Source organism: Sycon ciliatum, chromosome 1, assembly GCF_964019385.1.
Source record: "Sycon ciliatum chromosome 1, ocSycCili1.1, whole genome shotgun sequence".
Taxonomy (NCBI): Eukaryota; Metazoa; Porifera; class Calcarea; order Leucosolenida; family Sycettidae; genus Sycon; species Sycon ciliatum.
In genome coordinates, this window is record NC_088643.1 from 69,712,571 (window position 1) to 69,736,222 (window position 23,652).

The window sequence follows — 23,652 nt, forward strand, 5'->3', positions numbered from 1 at the left end:
GGAAGCAGAGAACGCTAGTATGGCTGATGCGCACTTCGGTCGACGTAGCGCGAAGAGTTGTGTGTTCTGTGAAATCGGAGAGCCCGAGGATGGTCGATTTCTGCACTGCCTTCACGTTATTTGCGTGAGTTGCTTGTTAGAGAACCTTACACCGGAGGGGTGCATTGAATGCTCCGTTTGCACGGAATTGACTGAGCAGCGACTTCCAGCGGTGGAACTCCGAAAACAGCTAGTCCCAAGTCAGTTGCTTAGCCAAGCAGAATTACCTGGAGGTGATGAGAGCGGTGCTGCTGGCAGCAGTAGCACTGTGCCGCCGTTCGACAGGTGTAGTAGCGGTGCAGGAGTCGAAGGATGTGACTTCTGTGAGGGTGGTGGCATGAGACAAAACCCTGCTACGCATGCGTGCCTTGATTGCAGTGGTGCTCGCCTCTGCATGGAGCATGCTGCGGAGCACGGCAAGATACGAGTGTTCCGCGATCATGACGTGAAGCCATTGTCCGCCTTGGCCCGCACCACTAGCCAGGACGACGGTGGTGGCACTGCTGCTACGCTGGTAAGAGCTGTGCGACGGTGTCCACTGCACGGCAAGCAAGAGTTATCGCACGCCTGCAGTACGTGCCATGTGCCGGTGTGCAAGCAGTGCCTTGTGAAAGGACACCAGCAGCACTGCGTGGTCTCCCTGTCCGAAATGGCAGACAATCAGAGGCTGGCGCTGCAGAGTGATGTGCCAGCGGGTAGGCGAGACCCAGGACCAGCAGGCAATGGCTCAGCACAGCAGCAGGCAGATATGTCAGCAAGCAGCCACTCTGTCAAGGCTCGTGTAGACACCCTGAAGGCTAACACCTCGGACGAAATACTGAAAGTAAACAATGAAGCCATGGAAGCTTCGCAGCATGTTACGGACACGTTTGGAAAGCTGAAGAAACTAATTAGCAAGATTGAGGCAGGTGTGCTTGATGACGTTGATGCGGCAAGGTGGCGGCAGCAACGGCCATTGGAGGAGAAATCGCGGCATCTGATGCAGATTGAAGAAAAGCAGAGCATGGCGGTGGAGCTTGGGCAATATCTTTGTGGACCCCAGTGCAGCGATGCAGATGTCATGCGCTTAGGTCCAATAGTTCAAAGGAAGTTGGATGCGTGCAAGTCCGACATCGAGAAAGAGACGGAATTGCGCGGAGCTGTGCGTCGCCCCACTGTCAGGGCAGTCATATTGATGGACGTGATGGCAGCCGTAGAGGCTCGTATGGACTGTTTTATGGTAGTCTTCGAAGACCCTGGGGTGGACATGGACCAGATAACTGTAAGCATACCCGACATGATTACTCTAGGTTACAGTCACGATGTGATGTTGACCGTGCCGTGCAAGACCAACGCTGTGCTCGCTGGTGCCTATCAGCGCTGCATGCAAGTAGCGCTTGTGTCAACGGCAGGTGCACGGACCGCTGCTGACCTGTCCACTATTGGCACACCGGCTTCTCATTCCTCGAGCATCATACTGTGTGCGCGTGTGAAGGCCGAGGAGATAGGCGAGCACACGTTGGAGGTGAGACTCGGCGATCGCAGCAGGTCCTTTCCGGTCCTAGTGCAGGCAGCTCTCCGATTTGACCTCAGCCACTGCACTGCGGACATGCACGTATCCGGATGCAACAACTCCATTGTCTCGCGTGAAACCAGTGCCGACGGAAAGGGCTTGGTGTATGGAACGGTCGGATACACGGCAGGCGTGCATACGTGGTCGTTGAAAGTGAGCGGAGAGCAGCTGATCGACGGCGGCATGTGCACCGGGGTTGCTCTCGTTCCCGGCGGACGTCTTATAGATCCGGGCACAGGCTGGCACTGTAGTGGTAGCTCGTTCTGCCAGCGTGGTGGCCGGCGGCGGGACACAGGCACCCAGCCATGGCAGGACGGCGACATTCTCACCTTCACGCTCGATTACGACGCCGGCAGTTTGGAGCTGCATGTGCAGCGAACTGACGAGCGGAGGACTATTTCCGGAATGACCATGAGTGGCAGCACATTCTACATCTTCGTGAGCATGTGGAGTGTATTCCGACAGGTCGAAATCATCTGAGATGTGTTGTGCGAAAGTGGGCTGAAGCCGCCTTTGCACTTCACTGGCGTTAAATCTTCAGACTGAGTTATGCTACCTTGAACATTGCCGTGCTAAGCCGCCTTTGCACTTCACTCGCTTTCAATCTTCAGACTGAGTTATGTGACCTTGAACATTGCCGTGCTTTTCATTATGGTTCAACTGGTACTGCAGTTAATGATGCTAGGCGAGCAGTTGGACTGTAGGTTCAGCCAACATTAGTGTTGAGTTTTTTTTTCTTCTTGCATTGCCGGGCATGCCGCTTGTATTGTGTTTAGCCTTCAAAGATTGCCGACATTTTAGAAAGGGGTCATTTCATTTAAAGTGTGTTGTGTGCAGTAGCAATGGTTATGGTTTCTTACCGTGATGGGTGTGTGTGGGGGGGGGGGGGGGGGGGGGAGGACGCCGCCCCTTTCAAAGTCTTAGCCTTAGGGTATGGTCAAGTGAACTGTGTTGGATTAAAGACTTTTTTTAAAGTGCCACTTTGGATTTAAAGTGAGATCCTCTAAGTAAGCTCTATCATTCTCTTGGGTCCATGATGCTGTCCAGTTCCTCTACAAAGTAACTGTCTGTTGTCACTCACAGTCTGCTGTGATGCATTTGCATGTGGCTCGTGAATGTTCCTGATCGCAGTGCCAGTAGGCTACCCTGTACTACAAAGCTTATCACCACAGCCTAGGCATAGGGACCTGGGTATCGCTATAGCCTACTACTAGTACTGACTAGTAGCGCCGGTATGTGTTTGCTCCACCTGCATGGACATGTGCCCCTGTACTGAGTCTGTACTAGTACCTATATTGACTATGTGTGTCGGACTATGACTCCGATCCGGGCTTTTTATTTAGTTTACGACTCCCTGATTACTCTGTACCGGTGCATTTATTGACTGGTATATGCATGGGTATCGTACATGACTCGCAGTCTGCACTGTAGTACTCACCGAGTCAGTCTGAGTAACTTAGGGCCCGAAACTACTAACTCAGTTACTGTTGTGTATATTATGTAACTGTTACTTTACTTGTGTTACATGACTCAGGCCGAAAGCAGGAGAAGAAGCCAGTCAAAGAAACACTTCTACTGTTCTAGCCAAACTGCAAAAAAGGGGGCTTTCCGGCCCGCTTTATAAGTATGCGCGCGCACGGTCAGTACATGAGTAGTCGTGGGCTTTCACGACTCCCTGCCTACTACTACTACTACTACTACTACTAGTACTAGTACTAGTCATGTATTACTACTGCTGCTTCGTCGAATCATCATCATCTTCGGTGAAGGGGACCCCATGGCCCAGCCGATAAAACCGGAAATAATCGCCAGTCTACCAGTTCGCTGAACTAGATAGTATAAAGATAGGCCCGATCCCGACTAGTACTACTAGTAGATCTACTAGTACTAGTAGATCTACTACATGTAGTAGTCTACACGTACACTACACTATGTACATGTAACATAATCATTACATGTATCAATAACACTACAGACTGCCAGGACAAGGCATACTACTTACTAGTACTTACTACTGACTACGTATGACGGGTACAGCACCACCATGATCACTTGCACTAGTAAATCTACATGCGCATTGCCTGCAGCAGATTATTTTGACATTGTCATGGGCCCAGTCCCAGTACACCGACGTCGGATAGTAAACTCGACGATCTAATCGGAAACAGTGAACGAGTGTGAGCCGGGAGAAGGATACTAGATAGCCGAGCCTTGCTCAGATGACGAGCGATCACGCTCGCTACAACTACAAGCCTGCCTTGCCAGGAGAAAGACCAACCCCGTTTTGTATACCCTTGCATGCATCTTATCTTGCGAAGACGTCTTGTGCAGTTTGGGAGGCTTTCTGGATTTGCGCGTTTGCATTTTGGGTATCAGCACAGCTTTGCCTTTGGGCAGGAAGAAGACGTGGTCTGTTTCACTTCCAGTCCAGTCCCACTTTGAGTTTGAGTCCAGTCGTGTGCGTGGTGTGTGTGCGTGTGTGTGTGTTGCTGCCGTCACGTTTGCAGACATCAGACAAGCAGCACCGAAGTGTGACTTTGCGTCAGAGCGTGCTGCCGATTTGCAAGCCGGTCTGTTTCAAGTGCTTGCGCTCGGCGAGGGGGGCACTTAGTCTTTGCTGCTTCATCAGTATGGCCACTTCCATATTCCGTCCCACTTCGTTCTCCGTGTCCGTCGTATCTGATGGTGGGCAGCGCACGAAAGGTCGGTGAATCTTGCTGCCTGTCGTTATACTTTTATTAGTTCTACCATAGCGTGATTATCGTAGTGAATACTATGCAAGTCTCAGTGCGAGCGTGTGCATGTGTGATCTCTGCAACCAGCCATTCCTGCACCTTGATGTGTTGCATGCTGTAGTACCATAAAATAATTGATTGCTGGCGCTACGGAAAGTGCCGTAACGTTTACCAAACCCAGACGGGACCTGTCTGGAAGGTCTTCTACAGTATGATGCAGGAGTGTAAAATGCACCCCCGCCGAGCAGCCGTTGCTGTTTTGTGCATTCTTGCTCTGGAGAAGATACGGCTATATGCTGGCCCTGCTCTGCGCACACAACAGCTCGCTCGTGTGCCCGTTACATGTAGTAACATTGCCCCATATGGCCCATGGACCATGGTGGACACGGGCAGCAGGCGCTACTACCAGTATGTATCTTCGAGATTTTAGCTGCATCTTCGGCAGGCTCATCGGAGACTTTCTCGAATCCGGTCCGGTCTTGTTTCCTAATCAAGACTTCAAAGGACATAGCGGGTTGTCCAGCGCTAGCGTAGATCTACGCTCGCTTGTTTAGGCGTTTCCCTCTGGGTGGCGAAGCGTGAGCGAAAGAGAAGGAGAACAGGAGCTAAGGCGGCCCCATTAATTATGCCCGTCACACCACACCGATGACGGGGCTGAAAATACCGACGAGTAAGAGCTGCAGGCCGGAGATGGTGTGAATGGAAACCGTGACTCTCTCGCTGTTGGCGATGTCGCCAGATCAGGCTCGTCTGTATGGTCGTCACTTGTATGTTATTTCGGTGATGGCCGTCTACCGTGGGCCGCACAGTACTCGAGTGAAAAGGTCTGTCACTCTCGTGTTTTTTTGAGGCTGGCAAGAATGGAAGTCCATGCCGATTGCGGCTACACTACGATGTTGTGTTGCGCTGTAGCCTGTACAGCGCGGAAGCCCGCTGCTGCTGCCACCTACCACGGAGTACCACACTTGCCAGAACCTTTCCGGGTCTTCTTCGTAGACTCACACTCACAGATGACAGCGGAACTGAAAACTCGGCCACTGACTGAAACTGAGCCATGACATTGACACTGTATGCAAGCAGGCGCGGAGCGGAGGTCTACGCCAGTGAGGCTTATGAGTTTTGTAGTGCGGGGCTGCCATGCCCCCTCATGAGCAGTGACTGCACTGCACCGCCACTGGTTGTAAGAAGAAGACGAAGAGCCACAGAACTGTCTGTTGTTCACGAGTTTGTTACCTAGCAAAAGCAAAGAACAGTAAGTGACACAGTGAGAGAACAGTGGCAGGTGCAGGCATGAAGCTGCTCCAGGATGAGATTGAGTAGCTATGCCTGTGTATTACTATTGGTGAGCCAGCTATGTGAGTCAGCTATGTGCGGCAGTCTTGTGGGGCATACCATGACAGTGTGCAGTTTCAGTATAGCCAAATCTGCATCACTTCGATACTGCAGCCTGCGCTAGTAAGTAGCAGTACTGGTCGCTAGGCTACACTCTTCCTCCTTCCGCTAATTGCGAACCGACTAAGCAGATCAGCAGGAGTTAGAGACGGCTGAACAACTCAACAACTCCGGCTCGCAGTTTAGTGCGGTGCGGCCGCGGGATATTCTCCACTGGCTGGCGGCACCATGGCCAGTTTGTCAGTTGTGTTTACACTGGCTAGTGATCATGGTAATAACAGTATTATGTACTTATCATTATCATCATGATGTGCATGGATAGATCAATGCAGTACTATGTAGATGATAGATCTACTTCAATTGTAGACTGCAGCAGCAGCAGCACATACTAGTACTTCAAAACAGGACTTAGTAGTGTTATATGGTGTCCTACGACTGAGTCACGGTGTGCAGTCTCTCCCCCCCCCCCCCCCCCCCTCCCCCAACCCTACTGCAGTCATTTGAAAATTCAAAGCACAACCTGACGATCAGCTGCTCTCTTGGCCACATCTCACTAAGTTTCACTATACGCTGGCCGACTAATGTTTGGCTGGTGAATGTACCCTGGCAGAAAGGCGTAGCTCCCCTTTATCTTTTTCATAATGTCAACGGACAAACAAAGTGAATGCGCGGTCACATGATGCAACGACCATGAGTTCGAATATCCAAATGTCACGATATGTTGTAGGATCCCTATCCACGATATGTTTCTGGTGCAGAAACAGTGTCACGAGCATTGATAAATGCCAAAACATGTCTACTGGTACAGTTAGACACAACTGTGTACTTTGAATTGTATCTGATACCGCATGCATTCTGCAATTGTTTGTACGGCCGGGAGGAAGTTGTGTAATATTTCTCGGTTGTTGCTGCTTATGATCGCTGCTGCACTTGCAGGTTCAGTGAGAAAGGGCGGTAGTTTGCGGCAAGCACACATTCAAGATGACGGTGTGGACGAGAGAACAGCACTCGAGCTGAAGTTGCTCCGTGCGGAACTGGTCAGTTCTGTAAAAGTTGGCCTAAATCATATGGGAGAGGAGTGAGCTTACAGTTCAGCGGCCAGATGATCAATTGATGGGCTCATGCATGCAGGGCCAGACTGCACTTCACTGAAACACACACATTCAGCAGTGAATCTGTATAAAGTAACTAGAGTAAACAATCTGTCCACACTGGGTGGAGTAGCAACTCAATTCCTGCCGGACTGTGCCGCTGTACCCTGAGGAGTAGTGTGTACCATACTCTAGGGTCTAGGTCTGTTGACAGCAACAACAATAACAACAACAACAACAACAACAACAACAACAACAACAACAACAACAACAACAACAACAACAACAACGGCAACAACAACAACTCTTATTGGCCACAGGCCATCATGAGAATAGAGATTTGAAACAACAGCAACAACAACGACGACGACGACAGCAACAACAACAACAACAACAACAACAACAACAACAACATCAACAACAACAACAACTCTTATTGGCCACTGGCTATCGTGAGAATAAAGATTTGAAACAACAACCCTGCCCGTACACTTAAGTAGTCATTAACCCCTAGGCCCTGCCCACCCAATTCTTCCTCACTCTTTCTCCTTTCTTACACTATTATCTCTTATTGGCCACTGGCTATCGTGAGAATAAAGATTTGAAACAACAACAACATCTCACCACCAGGCGCGGGTCTATTGGTGGTTATCTGTTTCGCAGCCTACCGGTAGCTGAATCAGAAGAACAAGATGAACCACTCCTCAGGCTGCCGGGATGAATTTTGTACCCCAGCCCCTCCTCCTCCTCCTCCTCCTCCTCCGTACATGTATATGATTACTAGTGGTTGGTACAAGGGTACGAAATCATGTCAAGAAGACACTGCCATTGTTACCTGCCCCTTTCTTACTATTGTTGTCATGGGTACCTGTCCCCAATCTTTACTATTGTTAGTTTGTTACCATAGTTATCTCACCCCATTCTTACTTATATTTAGTTATTTTGTCTATTCTTCTCATGCTCTTGTATGATTTCCTTCGTCTGATGCACTGGTCTAGAAAGCAATGCGGGAAGAAGACGAGATATTCCTGAGGAGGCTGAAGAAGATGGACGCGGACTTGAGGGACCTGCGTCAGCTCTGCTTCATGACCACTCCCGGCGGAGCCGAAGCGGTGCCGTTCTTTCCCGAGGATGGAGCCTACACAGACCTGCATGCGGATGTGGACCGTTCAAACATGAACGACAGTCTGTCGGCTTCCACAAGCAGTGGCGGTAGCAACACAGGGGAGGAGAACGACAAGTCAATATGCCTATCTCCACCGGCGATATCCGGCAGTTCTGTCGAAGTAGATTCCGTTTTTGGATCCCCGCCGGTGCGGCTAAATCTTGACCAGGTCAGTCCTATTAAACTAATGCAGGGGGGGGGGGGGGGTCGGGCGATCATCACGAGACAATAGAGGTTATGCGAAAGAAGTCACAATGATGAGTCAGCGGAGTTCCGGAACCGCTTATGGGCACTAATTATACAGCGGAACCGCTTACCGGTATGGGCGCTATAAAGTGAGTCGCTAGTGGATTGCTGTGCGGCGACTTTGCCAAAGAATCTCAACTGATGATGTAATCGTATGACCTCTATAGTCCTAAGGCTGCTGGCGGTGGTGTGCAAGAGAGCATAGCAAACAACAAAGCATCAGCATTGGCGATGCTCTCTGCAAATGCTGAGATGCTGCACAAGCACATGTTCTCGCAGGATGGGGCTCTCTATAAATTCCCGGCTCAACCGGAGAATAGAATGGATTGGGCTACTTTGTAAAACTGTGCTCACTGTGCTCGTGTTGTGCTCGTGTTGATAAGTGTTTCACTGCGGCCAGTGGTGAGACACTGTTGTCCAGCTCGGACACATTTTGATGACCTAACATAAGGGCATACGTTGACTTTGGATTCTTACGTAGATTTTATGTCATGTTTCAGTAGTCAATTATTGTATTGTGTTTGCATGTAATTGTTCTGGTTGTGTGTGTGTGTGTGTGTGTGTGTGTGTGTGTGTGTGTGTGTGTGTGTGTGTGTGTGTGTGTAGTCAGTAGCAGAGTCGGGTGAAGAAGAGGTTGATTCTCCGCCTATGTCACCACCATGCTCCACCACCACTAGTAACCATAGACTGCGGGTTTCTTCTCCAACAACACCCCGTGTGACTGGCGGTAGCCCAGTGCGTACTATTGGTAAGGGGGACCTGACACCGTCGTCATCGGCGTCACTTACTCCTCTTGCGCATAGTGCGGCTGTTTCCAATCTACACAGGCCAATAGAGTACAGCTCTAGCTTTGGTGAGTCAGCCTTCATGAATGACCTACAGTCCAACTCACTGATGGGTGATGACCTGATTGCCATGTTCAACCAGAAGTCCGACGCCGTTAAAGAAGAGTTGGGGCTGAGCCGCACATCGCTGGCGTCGTCGTCCAACTCGCCGCAGACCAGTACCCCCATGGGTGGCAGCAGGAACTCGTCGCCTCTTCCGCCGCGGGCCGCGTCGTGCGTGGAGCTGCGCAGCGCGTCGAGGCCAGAGTCGCCACTGGCCATGGAGCGGCCGTTCGGCGGAGTACAGCGCCGCACGGGCGCGGCTCTCTCCGTGTCCATGTCCGTTGTGTGTAGCCTGGATAGCAGCGGCGGCAGCAGCTTGCGTGGCAATCGGCCTTCCCCCGCCGGCTCACCAATGCCTGGCTATTCACCACTGAACATAAGGGCATTGCTAGGTCAAGGGCAGACTTCGGCGAATGCCTCACCGGGCAGCAGCAGCAGCCGTGATGGACAATACTTGCACTCGCAGCGCCACCACCCTCACCACCGAGGCCTCACCCCGCAGACCAGTGCAGGTATGTTGTGTGTTGCCAACGAGAAATGCTGACAATCACTAAAGAAAGTGAACAGTGTCACAATACATGAATAAAGTCACTGTCACTGTGTGACAAGCAATGTCCACGCATGCTGCAAGCTACATTATTATGCATGCTGCAAGCTACATTATTATGCAACTACAGCTGTACATGTAAGTCCTATGAAATTTCTGAACTCCAAGAGGTGAAGTTGATATTTGCCAAGAATTCAATCTATGCTCTGGTGTGTGTGTGTGTGTGTGTGTGTGTGTGTGTGTGTGTGTGTGTGTGTGTGTGTGTGTGTGTGTGTTTGTGTCCAACTCTGATCAGGTTCCCTACCACTGACTGGTCGCAAGGAAAAGCTGTGCCGCAAGTCGGGAGTGCTTGGGCCGGATGGCCAGCCACGAAGTAACTCCGTAGGTTCGTCTGCCATGGCTCATGGTCGTAGTGGCTCGGACGATGCATCCGGACAGGTATGTAAGTTAGGCTACATCACGGTGGTAGTGTAGTGAGTAAACTTTTACTGATATTGCCATGCCCGTGCCACAACTGGCTTGGATACGATCCAGGCATCCTGCAGGTCCACTGGGGGCATGGCACACTGCATCCTGTGTATACAAATGCAGTACATGGTACTGAATGCAGGCTGACCAAACATCCTAGTTGTGAGTGGTGGAATGCAGCATGGTACATGTACGTATGCATACACTACGGCAGCAATACTGTTTGTTTTTGATCGACTATGCTGACTGTGCACAGGGAGGTACGGGTGAGGAGCTCAGTGATCATTTGTCCCCACTACGCCGTGGCTCCAAGGCATGGAACAACGACGGCAGCATCCAAGAAGAGCAGTTCCTGCGCGGCCGTCTAGTGACCAGCCCTCCGGAGTTGGCCAAACCACCGCAAACTTCGACAACTGGGCCACCAGCAGCTGCGTCACCACCACCCCACCACCAGCAACATCACCAATTACACCCGAATCGCACAAGCACCACCACCACCAGCACCACTGCCGAATTGGGTAGTGCTAACATAGCCAGCACTACACCGACCATGTTCAGCCAGAAGCACCGTCGCCAAATGTCTTACGATCAGGCAGCTGTGAGTGATATGATGCAAGTGCAGTGATCTTGTCATAATACACACAGGAGGAAGTGCTTTGGAGGCTGAACATGAGAACTTGCAAAATATTATGGTACTGGCGAGTGAAGACAGTTCTTTGCAGACATTGTGTAAGCACTCTGCCACATAGCAATCCAACCAGTTTATTGGTGAAGTCACATGCACACCGTTCAACCGTTTTGGATCTTTTCGTGCAGCCTTAAAATGTAGATAACCTGCCCATGCCTTCTGCTGTCCCAGGGATCCCAGTCTGCAGATGATTCCATACCCTGTGTAGGCCGCTGTCATAACTTTGTTGTTTTGCAATGCAAGCAAGTTGACGTTATTCCTTTGACACCATGCTGTTGGTGCCTCCCCTGCCCCTGCTTTCTCTGCCCCTACCCCATGTACAGGGTCTTGACGTGCATACACCCGATACACAGCATAATACACCGCACACATTCAACGCTCTGAAGGCACGGGATCCGGGAGATCGCAGCGGCCCGAAGTGTTCCTATTCCCAGACGACCGTATCGACACCAGTGTCGCCGAGCCGCGACCATCAGCCACCATCCACTAGCGACAGCAACCTAGTTCAGTCGTCGCATCTTTCTCTTTCCAGCTCGTCACTGACCGGTCGCAAATCAGGCAGTGGTGCTTCCCGCTTCTTTGGCAACCTGGTACGCGGCACCAGCAACAGCAAAGGCATGAAGAAGCGCCAGGACAGCAACCAGAGTCTTGTCTGATAACGGAACTCTCGCCTGCATGCATGGTGATGACTGAGTAGTTTGTGCATTATGAGCACATCCTTGGTATGCTCTCTGTTGCAGGACAGTGTTTTCATTCTAAGTTAATGTGGAGTCTGGACATGGCATGTCATCACACACACACACACACACACACACACACACACACACACACACACACACACACACACACACACACACACACACACACACACACACACACACTCGCACATGCACACACAGACACACACACACAGACACAGACACAGACACAGACACACACACACACACACACACACACACACACACACACACACACACACACAGACAGACACACACTCACACCATACACACACGCACACAGACACACTCACACACCATACACACACGCACACAGACTCAGACACACTCACACACTGTACACACACACAGACACAGGCACACTCACACACACGGCAAAACACACGTACACAGACATACACACACACACAAACGTACACCGGAGAACACCAGCACATTGCAACAATGGTAACCCAGCCACACTAAAGTCTTTGCTCTTGGTCTTCATCTAGCACTGGTACAGAATCCGGGAACTTTTGTTATCTTTTAGTCTTTTCTTTTTTTTAGATCTACATGTATATTGCTCTGCCGCAACACAGGTACCGTTCCAGGATGCAGCACAGGCAGCTTTGTACTTCGAATTTGTACTTACAGGTACTACACTACTAGACTACACTGTAGTTCGTTTGTTCTTGCTAGTCATCGGCAAAATAGCTATTTGAAACTGCTAACAAACCAGATAACTTTTCCGACATCCTAATGATTAGATTGAACGAGTATTCATTACTAGCGCACGTGCACTGTAGCAATTATTGCCTGCTGTCTTGACTCTTGAACATGTAAACACGTCATAGTTCCACATACTTGACCTGTTTTGTGCGAAATCGCAGGCACCAACCCGCATGCCTACAACTTTCCATATTTGGAGAGGAAGTTTATTGATTATGTGAGTACACCTGACTCGGGTCAGTGGGCGGGCGCTTGCCGTGATTGGAAGACAAAAGTCGCAAAAAAACACTCAGAATGAGGTCGCTGCATTTGTATTCCGAGGGCAATCTTCAGGCACCCAAGCAACCTGACCCGGATGAGTTGTTTTGTCTTTTCTAGACTTGAAATGTCTGCAAATGCTTACGGCACGTTAGGAGAGGGAGGGAGGGAGTGCACAGCTAACAGCAGAAAATCCACAATGTGCGTTGCAGCTAGGTGTGACCTGGATCGTCCCCTTACTACAGTGTTGCCCTTTGGCAAGTGAAAACCGGCCTCGTGAATAAAGCAGAGTCAAGTCCACTGTACGGTATTGCGGTACTGCTCCGGGGCTGCTGTTGTGATCACGAGGTCGGACTTCACTTTCATCCACCATGTCCACTGTAGAACAGAAAAGCAAAAAAATTGCTTTTCAGTTCTATATGTATACAGTGGACACGGTGGATGAAATGCATGTGAATGCATGCACTCATGCAATAACTACAGTGAAACCTGTCAAAGCCGGCCACTCAAGGGACCTTGAACACGTGGTCTCTGTTACCAGGTGGTCTCCTTACCCAGGGTCATTAGACTGGAAATAGCATCCCTTGGTCCTGGTTTCGGTGGTCTTCCAGGACAGGTGGTCGCCTTATCCGAGTGGTCGCCTTGACAGGTTTTACTGTACATGCATTGACTGTACATGTAGCAGCAAGAGTAGATAAACAAAAGTGTGCAACTCCGGATCTCTCCTGCATAATCTGCAGATACCCCCGCCCATGGCGGAATTTTTTGTTGACGTCACCTTTTTCAGAAGAACGCGCATTTTGCTGCAGAGCAGTGTGAGCGCACGTGCTGGGCACCGACCTTGTAGTGTAAAGCCGGCCAAGAGCACGAGGGAAAACTTTCCGAAACGACTCGCAGCGTGTGCGTCGTCGAAAAGATTACGTCAACGAAAAATTCCGCCGTGGGCCAACCCATCGCGGAGTTGCACACTCTTGTTTATCTACTCTTGGTAGCAGGTATCAACAGTTACTGCACTGTTTATGTGTCATACAGTACTGTCGGTCACCGAAGAACGGGGTGGGGGTCAGCCTGGACCGTTGTTGCTTTCATGTACTACAGTCTATGCACAGTAGAGTCACGGCGTGTATACATTGGTATGCCTGGGCTTGGTGAAACTCTAGGCTGGCCGTTCTTCGGCGCTCGGCAGTACTGCAGTGCTCTGAGTGGGCGCATGCCCGCTAAAGCAGCGCACTTGCCAACTAACAGTTAGGAAGCCAACAACTGGTATGATTGCCATTGCAAACACAATAACTGCAGAACGAATGGAGAGATGAGCATGGGATATGGGCCAGTTACTGGCACTTACATTCAACAAAATCAATGACTAACTTAGAACATGCTTATGCTGGGTACTATGCTGGGTACTGGTACTGGTACTAGTACATTCATGTACATGTACAGACATAAAGGAAATACCATTTTATGCTGGAGAGGTGGCCGTGGTAATGCCTTTACAAACAGTCGTACACTCTCTGCTTGTGCTGTGATAAAGAGTATGAGTGTTAAAGGCACTGATGGAGGCAAGCATGATGAAACTTACTGGTCTTGATTGGATGCACGTATGTGTTTTATGAAAACTCCAAAAGGGACTCAAGAGAAAAAACCCACAGCAACGCATAGCGCGCGCGTGCGCACACACGCACACACAGACACAGACACACACAGACACACACACACACAGACACACACAGACACACACACACGCCAACTGTGATAAGAGCATAGTCACAGGCTACCAACCATCTGCACTCTCTACTTGGTACCATAGCACAGCCGTTGCTAAGTGCGTGGCTTGTGTTTCCGCTTACTGCGGTGCTTACGGTGGTGCTTTGAAGATACCGTCTGCTCATCACCATCCGCTGCTGTCTCTGGCGGCTGGATAGAGGACATCTCTGTCCATACTTCCTCCGCGTTATCATCATCATCACCATCATTATCATCTGATGCGTGCCCTTTACTGGTGTCCGACGAGTGGTCACTGTCAGTGGATGGTGCCCGCCTGCGGTGCTTCTTCTTGTGCTTTTTGCGCTTGTGATGATGACGATGTGTCTACAGCAACAACAGCAGCAGCAACAACAAAAACGTTGGACAATATTACGGCACAAGCAACAGGGTGCATGAACTCTAAAGCAGCTGGAAGTGACTCGACCGAACTGAGTGTCCCCGATCACCCACAAGCCCAGCGCCTATAAGCTCTCTTTCCTAGCTCACAAACAAGGTCAGGTGTAGTACATACAATGCACATGATGCATGTCACAGCAGCACAAGGTCCAGCCTGGGTCACATGCAGGAGAGCGTACCTCTGAGTCTGAGTCGTCTGATGCCTCCGAGTCAGAGGCTCTTGATCGATGGCGGTGCTTGCGCTTGCGCTTTGCATGCTTGTGCTGCAAACAGTATGGAGAGAGAGAGAGAGAGAGAGAGAGAGAGAGAGAGAGAGAGAGAGAGAGAGAGAGAGAGAGAGAGAGAGAGAGAGAGAGAGAGAGAGAGAGGGAGACAGAGAGAGAGAGAGAGAGAGAGAGAGAGAGAGAGAGAGAGAGAGAGAGAGAGAGAGAGAGAGAGAGAGAGAGAGAGAGAGAGAGAGAGAGAGAGGGAGGGAGAGAGATAGATAGAGAGAGAGAGAGATTGGTAGACACAAATGTTTCAAAGAAAGTCCACACAAAGGTACAAACGCCAAGCATACATGTCCCAGCATCTGGTGAGAGTTTCACCAGGAGATACATTGTAGTGCTAGCATAGCCCTACCAGAAGCACTACACACTACACAGCCACATGATGTTTGCAGCTGGTGGTCAATAGTCTGAATAGAACCAATGAACACAATGTGTATACCACATGGAACACATTATAAGTTTATAACTCACTTTGTGCCGATCATCTGGTGATTCTGAATCGTCACTGCTGTCTGCGTCAGAATCAGGGCTATGGGAACGGTGGCGGCGTTTCCTCTTCCGCCGACCGCGACGACCAGACTGTGACAGCAGAAATTAGGGACACGAAAAGAAAAGAAAAGAAGGCCGTCAGATGAAGAAAAGAGCACAAACAGGGATTACGTCTGGCAAAGGGAAAAAAATAGTGTGTGTGCATGCATTGCAAAGGATTAATGTACAAGTAATCATGGGATGTTCTGCAGCAAACACACAGACCGGGCCAGGAAACTAGGACTCTTCACTAATGTAGTATCCAATATCACAAAGAGCATTTTAAAATGATAGAACAACCAGGTAATATGTATATACATGTAACCGATTGGAAAGCTGTCTAAATCGATCAGTCGTGCGAGATTTTTGAAAATCTGCATGTCACGGATCTTCTCGATCTCCAGTGGGCAACTTTCATCGTAAACCATAACTAATCACTTGCTATGGTGCAATATTAAAGGATTCAAAGAATGGTTTCCACGACAATTGGCAGCAAGCCGTCTAAATGCACTGCGATGGCGCACCAGCAATCGACATTCATAACCACTAGAGGTAAGGGTGGTCTCGCACTTGAGCTTGTCTGGGCCACACACACACACACACACACACACACACACACACACACACACACACACACACACACACACACACACACACACACACACACACACACATGCTGGCACCGGGTACTGTAATTTCACAAATTTTCGGTACTTTCGGTGCATCTGTTTCATACCTAAAATCTAAATACACCGAACAAACACTAACACACATAATCCAATAGGGAACTGCTTCCCTGTACCTAAAATTTCTGTCCACCTTACCTGGCCTTTTGCCCTCATACCGAAAATACTGAGCACCGAAAATTTCTGAAATTAGAGTGCTCGCTACCATGCTAGGAATAGTGAATATGAATTCCTCCCTATCTATAGAAAAGAAAAGGGACCAAGGAACTACAAGCTACGCTATAATGTCCACTTACACCACCAGTTACTAAACAATCAGCTCATAGTGGACATTATAGCGTAACTTGTAGTTCCTTGGTCCCTTTTCTTTTCCATAAATTTATCCTTGGCTCTCCATCCTCCCTATCTCTGTACCATTTCAGGGCATCATCCAGCGACATGCCTCACAGAGAGCTGGTTGGGCAGCTAGCCAAGCTGCTGATCAACAGTAAGTACCAGGTGGATGGGGCTGCAATACATTGGGCGCCACCAGCCCGCAGATGGACCCGACGAGGTCGTAGAACCGGTTGAAGGTGTGTCCAGTAGCGAGACCCATCACCCATCATGTAGCATTATTGCCTGCTCTGAAGTATGCCAACCACGCTGCAAATGCACGCAGATTGCTCATCCCAGAATCCAGATGCTGGTGGAGCCCTGATCCTTAATGCCATGGCAGACCTGAGATCCATGAAGGTTACTGATCTTCCGTCAACTTTTGGTTAGTTTACTGCTGTCGTTCCCAGCCATCTCGCCTCCACAGCATGCACCCTTGACGGATGCACATTTTAAAGCTATGAAGTATGCCTTTATTTGAGTATTGTTACCCGAACCAAAGTTACAAATACGGAACAGTAACCCCAAATCAAGCCTTTAGAGTGCCGTGCTTTGACCTCTCCCTGGATTCTGACGTCGACTCGACAGGAAACTGCGAACATTCTGCTGGCAGAATGGCGCATCCACAAGAGGACGACATCAACGAATCGCCAACAAGGAAGAGTTGCTTGAGTTTCTCTTCAAGCAGTGGCAAACGGCTGACCTGATGAAGAAGATACCAAGCCACAGAGAGCTAGTCATCACCTCCGGCAGCTTGTGTATCAGGATCATGTCTGATGCTGCCACTACAGCTACCCTCCCTATCAATGATCTGGCTTGCAATCACGAGGAAGCAGACGCCCGACTCTTTCTTCATGCTCACCACACAGCGTTAATTAACAGGATCACATACTATCACAATCAAGTCACCCGATACTGATGCCAGGCGAAGTTGGCATTCTTCTTCTGCCGTGACTGCTAATCGACCACAAACAACTCGTTCTTTGCCCATTCTGGTCCGAAGTCGACGTGGTACTACATGTTACTTGTGGCATCTTCACAATAGTATTGGTGAGTGATGACTTGCAATGCTCGTTGGCATGTGTGCTCTCACTGCCCAGGTACAACTCTCTCTGTTGTAGAAATCTTTTTCAGCACCTGTAACAGTCTCATGGCACAAGTGTGCCTATTAGAGAGGTTAAGATGCACGTTATTTCCGACGTGGTGCGAAAGTTCAGCTCGCGCGTCGAAAACAACGCGAGTGACCTGCAGCTCACGTCGAAATTTGGAGTTAACGCCAAATTTGACGTGAAATTGCACGTCACATCGGAAACAACGTGCATCTTCCTCTCTATTAATTCAGTGAAGGGATGCACAACTTATTTCATTAAAAAGTTATACCTGTAAATTGTACTGTGTTCAATGAGTGCACAGATTCTGTATAAAGCTACGAATTTATCTAGACTGCCAATGACATCTACAATGTATCATCAACACTTATTGTACATTTCGGTTTGTTCACACTTACTAGAAGATGTGAATGCGTCCGCACAGGTTCTATCAAGCCCACAAAATAATATATCCCAATCTATTTTTCTGCATTGACTGTCAAGTCACAACGTCTTGGAATGTTGATTTTGCACTTCCCATCAACATAGCATGGTCATTCTGCAAAATAGAAAGCTGTTGCGGTGATGGTTAAACCCATAAAAATAGGGGGTTAAACCGGTTTAGCTTTTTCCTGGTCGTTCTATCATTAAAGTTCAGAAAACCAGCTGTGTGAGCGTTCTAAACCAGCATCAGGTGCATGCAAGTTGAGCACAAGAACAAGAAGCAGATTGGTGTTGATACTAACGTCACTGCCGCTGTCGTTGCTGCCGCTGGTGTCACTGTCCGCCTCTTCATTCTCTTCCTCACTATCGGTGTCGACAGAAGACGACGACGAGGAGGCAGACTTGACCGGGAATAAGACAGGTCAGTGTACACCGGACCACATATACACACAACACAAGACCAACAGCAGACAAAAAGAAACGGGAAACTTGTCAACATCTGAATAGAAGAGAAACTGTAAAGGGGTTCGGAAGGCCGGGGAGTACAATTTGTTATATACGAAGTACACTTTGAAGTACAATTGCACGGCTAGCTACACACACACACATGATAGTAGCGGAGATGGAACACACTCTTCAAACGGGGTACGTTTGTAACCTGGGGTTTACCTCCTTGTTGAAGATGGCCCGACCTCGGCACGACTCAACATTACATGTTCTACCAAGCTCGTGTCCGTTTCTATCCTCTGTATAATCATGATTGTGCTTTGTAGCATGCATTCCCGTATTCTACCACATACCCCAGTGGCCTGGGTAGATGCATATGCAGCGCTTCTTTACAGTAGTCTCAGCTACCCTGGCACTTTATCCTGACCCTACTCTCGGCTACTCGAGGCTGTAAACAACACATGCATGTGCATGTACATGTACTCACCCCAGGGGAACTGTGCTTGCGCTTGGAGGACTTCTTTTTGTGTCTCCGCTGCACAGGCAGAGAATAGAGGAAAAGAAGACATGAGTTCCATGAGCAGGTGAAGTGTATGTATGTATGTATGTATGTATGTATGTATGTATATGTGTGTGTGTGTGTGTGTGTGTGTGTGTGTGTGTGTGTGTGTGTGTGTGTGTGTGTGTGTGTGTGCATGCGCGTTTCATGAGCAGATGGCTTACTGAAAACTTGACCATTGCAGCCTACATCAATACAGACATCATTGCATAAAATATCAGCTCTGTTACATTGGCTGTCCAGGATGCTGGAGTAAGATTGTGATACGTTGTCAGCATAGTGCACCATAAGACAAGGCTACAGGAGTTTTACTCACAGCTTTCCTCTTTTCCTTCCGCCGCCTCTTCAGCTCTTTCTCGAATGACGCCAAAGCATCAGCTGTAGAAGAATTGGTCGGACCAGCAGATGTCACTGCTGAGGTGGCCTTCTTCAAAGCCTTCTTGAGGGTACGCTCTGGAAAGTACCACATGGGAGAAATGGGGTTAGCCAACATAGACACTGTAGATTGGATCTGAACTGAGTGTATTTCGAAACGCTCCGCCACAACCAACACTACACCAAAGAAGATAACTACACAGCACCCTTGAGCAATGCAACTGAACATTGAACGGTGTACATGCACCATGAGTGTCTGCAGAGCGGGAGTTGTTTTGACGTGTCAAAAGTTACCGTACTGCCCGACAGCTTTTCCTTGCTTTAGCGCACGCATGTACCTATGACTGAGGCTGCAGTGAGGTACACCGCCTGCTGTTCTTCGTAGTTATTGTGAAGGCTGGTCATGAGGGAGAGGCGGCATGCACAGCTGAAAACAACGGATAGTTCCTACAGTACAGGCTACTAATGCTAGCTAACAAGACAGCGCCGGATGAGAACCTTACTGTCCAGATTGGCAAGACTAGTGCCGGACGAAGCAGGCTTGGCGGACGGTTTCACAGCCTGCACAATGGTCGTGGTGGGCAGCTTGCCCTTGGACATCATTTCAATTACAGGAGCGACTGGCACCGTGGGCTTGGTGGACTTGACTGTCTTGATGATTGTCGTAGCGGGCACCTGCACAGGACACAATATACAGCCAGGCCGGGATGGGCTTTAGCACACAGTCACCGTGCAAGTGCACAAGGCAGCCTCCAATGGCCGTAGTACCCCGCTAACTAACTACGGCCTTACTACCATGCTGACAACACCTTGCATATATTTTATGGACCGGGTACACAATGATGAAGTGTGTACAAAGTGTGTACAAACCGGTAGAACGAAATGGGTGGCTGCACTGTTTCTAAGTAGATCGGCAAAGCACCAAAAAAATACTACGGCAAACGTCTCTTGAAAGCACCCAATTCATCCAGGACCAGAGATTAGGTATGCAATGCAAACTACAAGTAATTGCAATATTCAAATTCAAAAACTTGTTGTTTAGATGTCATTGTGACCGGTTGGGCCAGTAACTCTGAGCTCTGCTGACGAGACCTAACTAAAGGAACAACGTGGAACAGCTAGCTGTCCGGAGACGATGTAATACAAATAAAGATCACTGACCGACCAAGCAGCCCCAGTTGATCTAATTACCTTATCCTTGCCAAGGGTTTTCTCTTTGGTCATGTCGGTAGGAACCTTGCCACCGTCGCCGTGCCTCAGCATGCCCATGGCCTTCTCCAGCACGTCAGCCTTGGCGCGTGCCGCTGCCTTCTGCGACGCCTTGGCTTGAGAGTCAGCCAAGCGCTTACCACGGTCTTTCTCCAGTGACTTGCGGAACCCCTGTGCATCCGCAGCGGAACAAAAGAGCGGCAGAATGTTTATACTCGCACAAGCAATGTCGGCGTTGAGCTGATTACACTATAGGGTGCACTCACACAGTGACCAACACACGTCGCAAAATGCTTTTTAAAAGCGCTTGACCAGGTATTTTGGTGACGCACGCCGTTGCCATGCAACTCGCCCACTACACTGTGATATGCCAGGTTACGTGTCCATGAGCTTACCTCGTTCATCTTCTCCTCCCACTGGGCCAACGTGTTCTTGTCCGACCTGATCTTGTCCATGGCATCGTCCCTGTACCAACAAGCAAATGATAAACACAAAACCCATAGCAGGGTTCTAGCCAAAGGGGGGTAGGGGGCGCAGCGCCCCCCTGTGAAAAAGTGCTGCCCCCCTACTCATTTTCCGATTTTTGTGTTTTTTCACGCCATTCAACGAAAATATAGTCGATAGTCACTACTAGAGGGTTCATAAAGGCACATTTGTGAGGATGTTACATTTTGCATGGCAAGACAATTTTGGACAATGGAAAAAATGGGTCATGGGGTAACTTTTTCCCATGCCCGCCCCCCTACTATATTGACCTGGCTAGAACCCTGCATAGGGCTTCAAAGTGATGATGTCACATGCGCGCGTGCACACACACACACACACACACCATGTATGTACCATGCATATGCCCGTCGCAAGAGAAGCACGCAAATCTGCCAATGCACTGGATGTGCATCCACAGATTTTTTCTTATAGCAACGATAGCGGGCAAGATCTGAATGAGACAGACAGACTGAGACAGACAGACACACACACACATACACACATGCACACACACACACACATGACAACCCATGCCATCGGAAGTTCTGGGTACAAACAAATGTTAGTGTCCCTTTGCATTGGAATTTGCTACATCAAACAGTAGTGAATGCGGTGACAGTGGAAAGCTAGAAGACCGCTAATTCAATTCTTAGTCCAAAGTATATCTCATTGAAGTCACAGATCTGGGCAATTTATGAGTTTATGACACATCACCTTGTCAAACGATTTAGTCAAAATTAGCACAGTTGCTCCGATCAATCTGGGACTTTCACCACTGGAATCAGTAAATCTTCACTGCAAGTTGTGACTTTTTCACGTTTGGGTGTACTGCCTGCTGAATTGGAGGGACACAAATGGAACTCGCTGGGTCTGGCAATCTCCTGCTGGGATTCACGTATGGGAGTCCACGCCAATATTTAAAACATTGGCAACCAGCACATGCTTGAACTCACAATGAGATTCTAGGCCGCTTGAAGTAATCCTCCGTTGAGGTTTTTGTGGACGGCGCTGGCACCTTGGAGCGAGCTGCAGCCAGGGGATTAATAAATCCCTGCACAATGGCATAATGATCAGAAAATAGAGATTATCAGGGACAGAAAAACTACAAATCTCAAGCCATTCAGGATCATCATCATCAATAGTGAATCCGAAACTCATCAACCAGTTTTCGGGCAGTCATACACTACTGTAAAACCGGAATACTCTTATTTCAGAAATTTTCGGTGCTCAATATTTTCGGTATGAGGGCAACAGGCTAGGTTAGGTGAACAGAAATTTTCGGTACAGAGAAGCAGTTCCCTATTGGATTATGTGTGTTAGTGTTTGTTGGGTGTATTGAAATTTTAGGTATGAAACAGACGCACCGAAAGTACCGAAAATAAAAGTACACCGAAAATTTGTGAAATTACAGTATTTCGACGGAAATTTATTTTCGGTAACCTCGGTACATTTATACTTTTATAGTAAAGAAGAAAGGACTCCATCCGAGTCCAACCTCGGTACAAGTAATTTTCACCTAAAATAAAACGCGACCTTAATAAACTCGACCATGCTATGCCACATAGCGTGCAAAACGCATTTCGGGATCTGGAAAACTGATTTACCGAAATTTTCGCGCTACAGAACCGTTGATTTTGGGGAAATACCGAAAATAATACACCACCGAAAATTCCCGGTTTTACAGTATTCCGTCAGCAATCAGCTCACAGCAATACATGGCGTGTTGCTGTCGCCGGCACCAGTGTGCTAATACTCAACGCACTGCATCACTCAGTCATGGGAATAGCACACGAGGGACACCCTGGCCAAGAAGCATCCCAAGGCACTTCCCGGGAAAATGCCTGGTGACCAGGGCTCACCAAGGCCCTAATCCTGAACGTTGGCCGTTGCTCCGAGTGTTCATATTCAATTGTTTCTTCTTTTCCTTCTCTTCTTCGGATTCGCTTTTCTTCTCATTGAAGGGGGTGGGGTGTAGTGATGTACACATGCATGCCTATACCCATGCGTGTAGCCTGCAATGGCTATAGCGCTATCTGAATGTACTTGGTAGTAGTGTGTTGCTCAGCTGTCGAGTAGTGGTGTCGTCTACAATTTCAATACAACGAGAATAGCCAACACGAACAGCAGTTTTACTGTTTCGTCAGTAAACTATCTTGTACAGTAGAGTGTAGCAGACAAGGTTGGATTTACAGACATACATTGCCGAGTACAGCATGCTTAGTCGTTACAATCTTTACTTACAACTCGACTATCGCGTTTCCCCATCCTAGCAGTGCAGGTTTGTCATGGAACGCCACGTGTGAATCATTGCATTGCGGAACACTGGGCTCATAAGCCGTGGTGGCCACCACGTAAAGCAATAACAAGCGAACGCAATGCCTCAGCCAAAGCTAAAGGCGAATGAAAGGTATCTCTCCCAGGATCCACAGTGACAGTCTACACAACACACAACAAACGATGATTCTTTTCATAATAATTTTGACACAAAGCGAAAAAGGGGAAAATGCATTCGTACG

The 23,652-nt window shown here is 48.9% G+C and overlaps 2 protein-coding genes across 3 annotated transcripts; one reads left to right on the forward strand and one right to left on the reverse strand.

The window, feature by feature from the left end:
- Positions 1-3,745: 3,745 nt before the first annotated feature.
- LOC135805156 (uncharacterized) lies at positions 3,746-12,385 on the forward strand. Of its 2 annotated transcripts, none has more exons than XM_065319159.1 (7): positions 3,746-4,294; positions 6,655-6,755; positions 7,808-8,143; positions 8,827-9,619; positions 9,950-10,092; positions 10,379-10,720; positions 11,134-12,385. In XM_065319159.1, the coding sequence occupies exons 1-7, from the start codon at positions 3,811-3,813 to the stop codon at positions 11,464-11,466; spliced, it is 2,532 nt and encodes an 843-aa protein (XP_065175231.1). In that variant the 5' UTR covers positions 3,746-3,810; the 3' UTR covers positions 11,467-12,385. The 2 variants fall into 2 exon arrangements, with proteins under 2 accessions (XP_065175231.1, XP_065175232.1); XM_065319160.1 differs by lacking the exon at positions 3,746-4,294 and adding an exon at positions 4,362-5,989.
- Positions 12,386-13,815: 1,430 nt separating this feature from the next.
- On the reverse strand, positions 13,816-23,618 carry LOC135805159 (protein FAM133-like). Its single transcript, XM_065319162.1, has 11 exons — positions 23,378-23,618; positions 22,090-22,187; positions 21,046-21,115; positions 20,633-20,821; positions 19,945-20,116; positions 19,383-19,519; positions 18,995-19,042; positions 18,363-18,461; positions 15,414-15,521; positions 14,853-14,936; positions 13,816-14,601 (listed from the first exon to the last, which is right to left on the reverse strand). The coding sequence occupies exons 1-11, from the start codon at positions 23,399-23,401 to the stop codon at positions 14,332-14,334; spliced, it is 1,299 nt and encodes a 432-aa protein (XP_065175234.1). The 5' UTR covers positions 23,402-23,618; the 3' UTR covers positions 13,816-14,331.
- Between the last annotated feature and the right edge of the window lie 34 nt (positions 23,619-23,652).

Coding starts and splice junctions, on each gene's coding strand:
- LOC135805156 (XM_065319159.1), top strand. CDS start 3,811: ATGACGAGCGATCACGCTCGCTACAACTACAAGCCTGCCTTGCCAGGA. Junction 8,144..8,826: donor TGCGGCTAAATCTTGACCAG/GTCAGTCCTATT, acceptor GTGTGTGTGTAG/TCAGTAGCAGAGTCGGGTGA. Junction 10,721..11,133: donor TGTCTTACGATCAGGCAGCT/GTGAGTGATATG, acceptor CCCCATGTACAG/GGTCTTGACGTGCATACACC.
- LOC135805159 (XM_065319162.1), bottom strand. CDS start 23,401: ATGGGGAAACGCGATAGTCGAGTT. Junction 22,188..23,377: donor GGAAACGCGATAGTCGAGTT/GTAAGTAAAGAT, acceptor GCCATTGTGCAG/GGATTTATTAATCCCCTGGC. Junction 18,462..18,994: donor GCAAGCACAGTTCCCCTGGG/GTGAGTACATGT, acceptor TTCCCGGTCAAG/TCTGCCTCCTCGTCGTCGTC.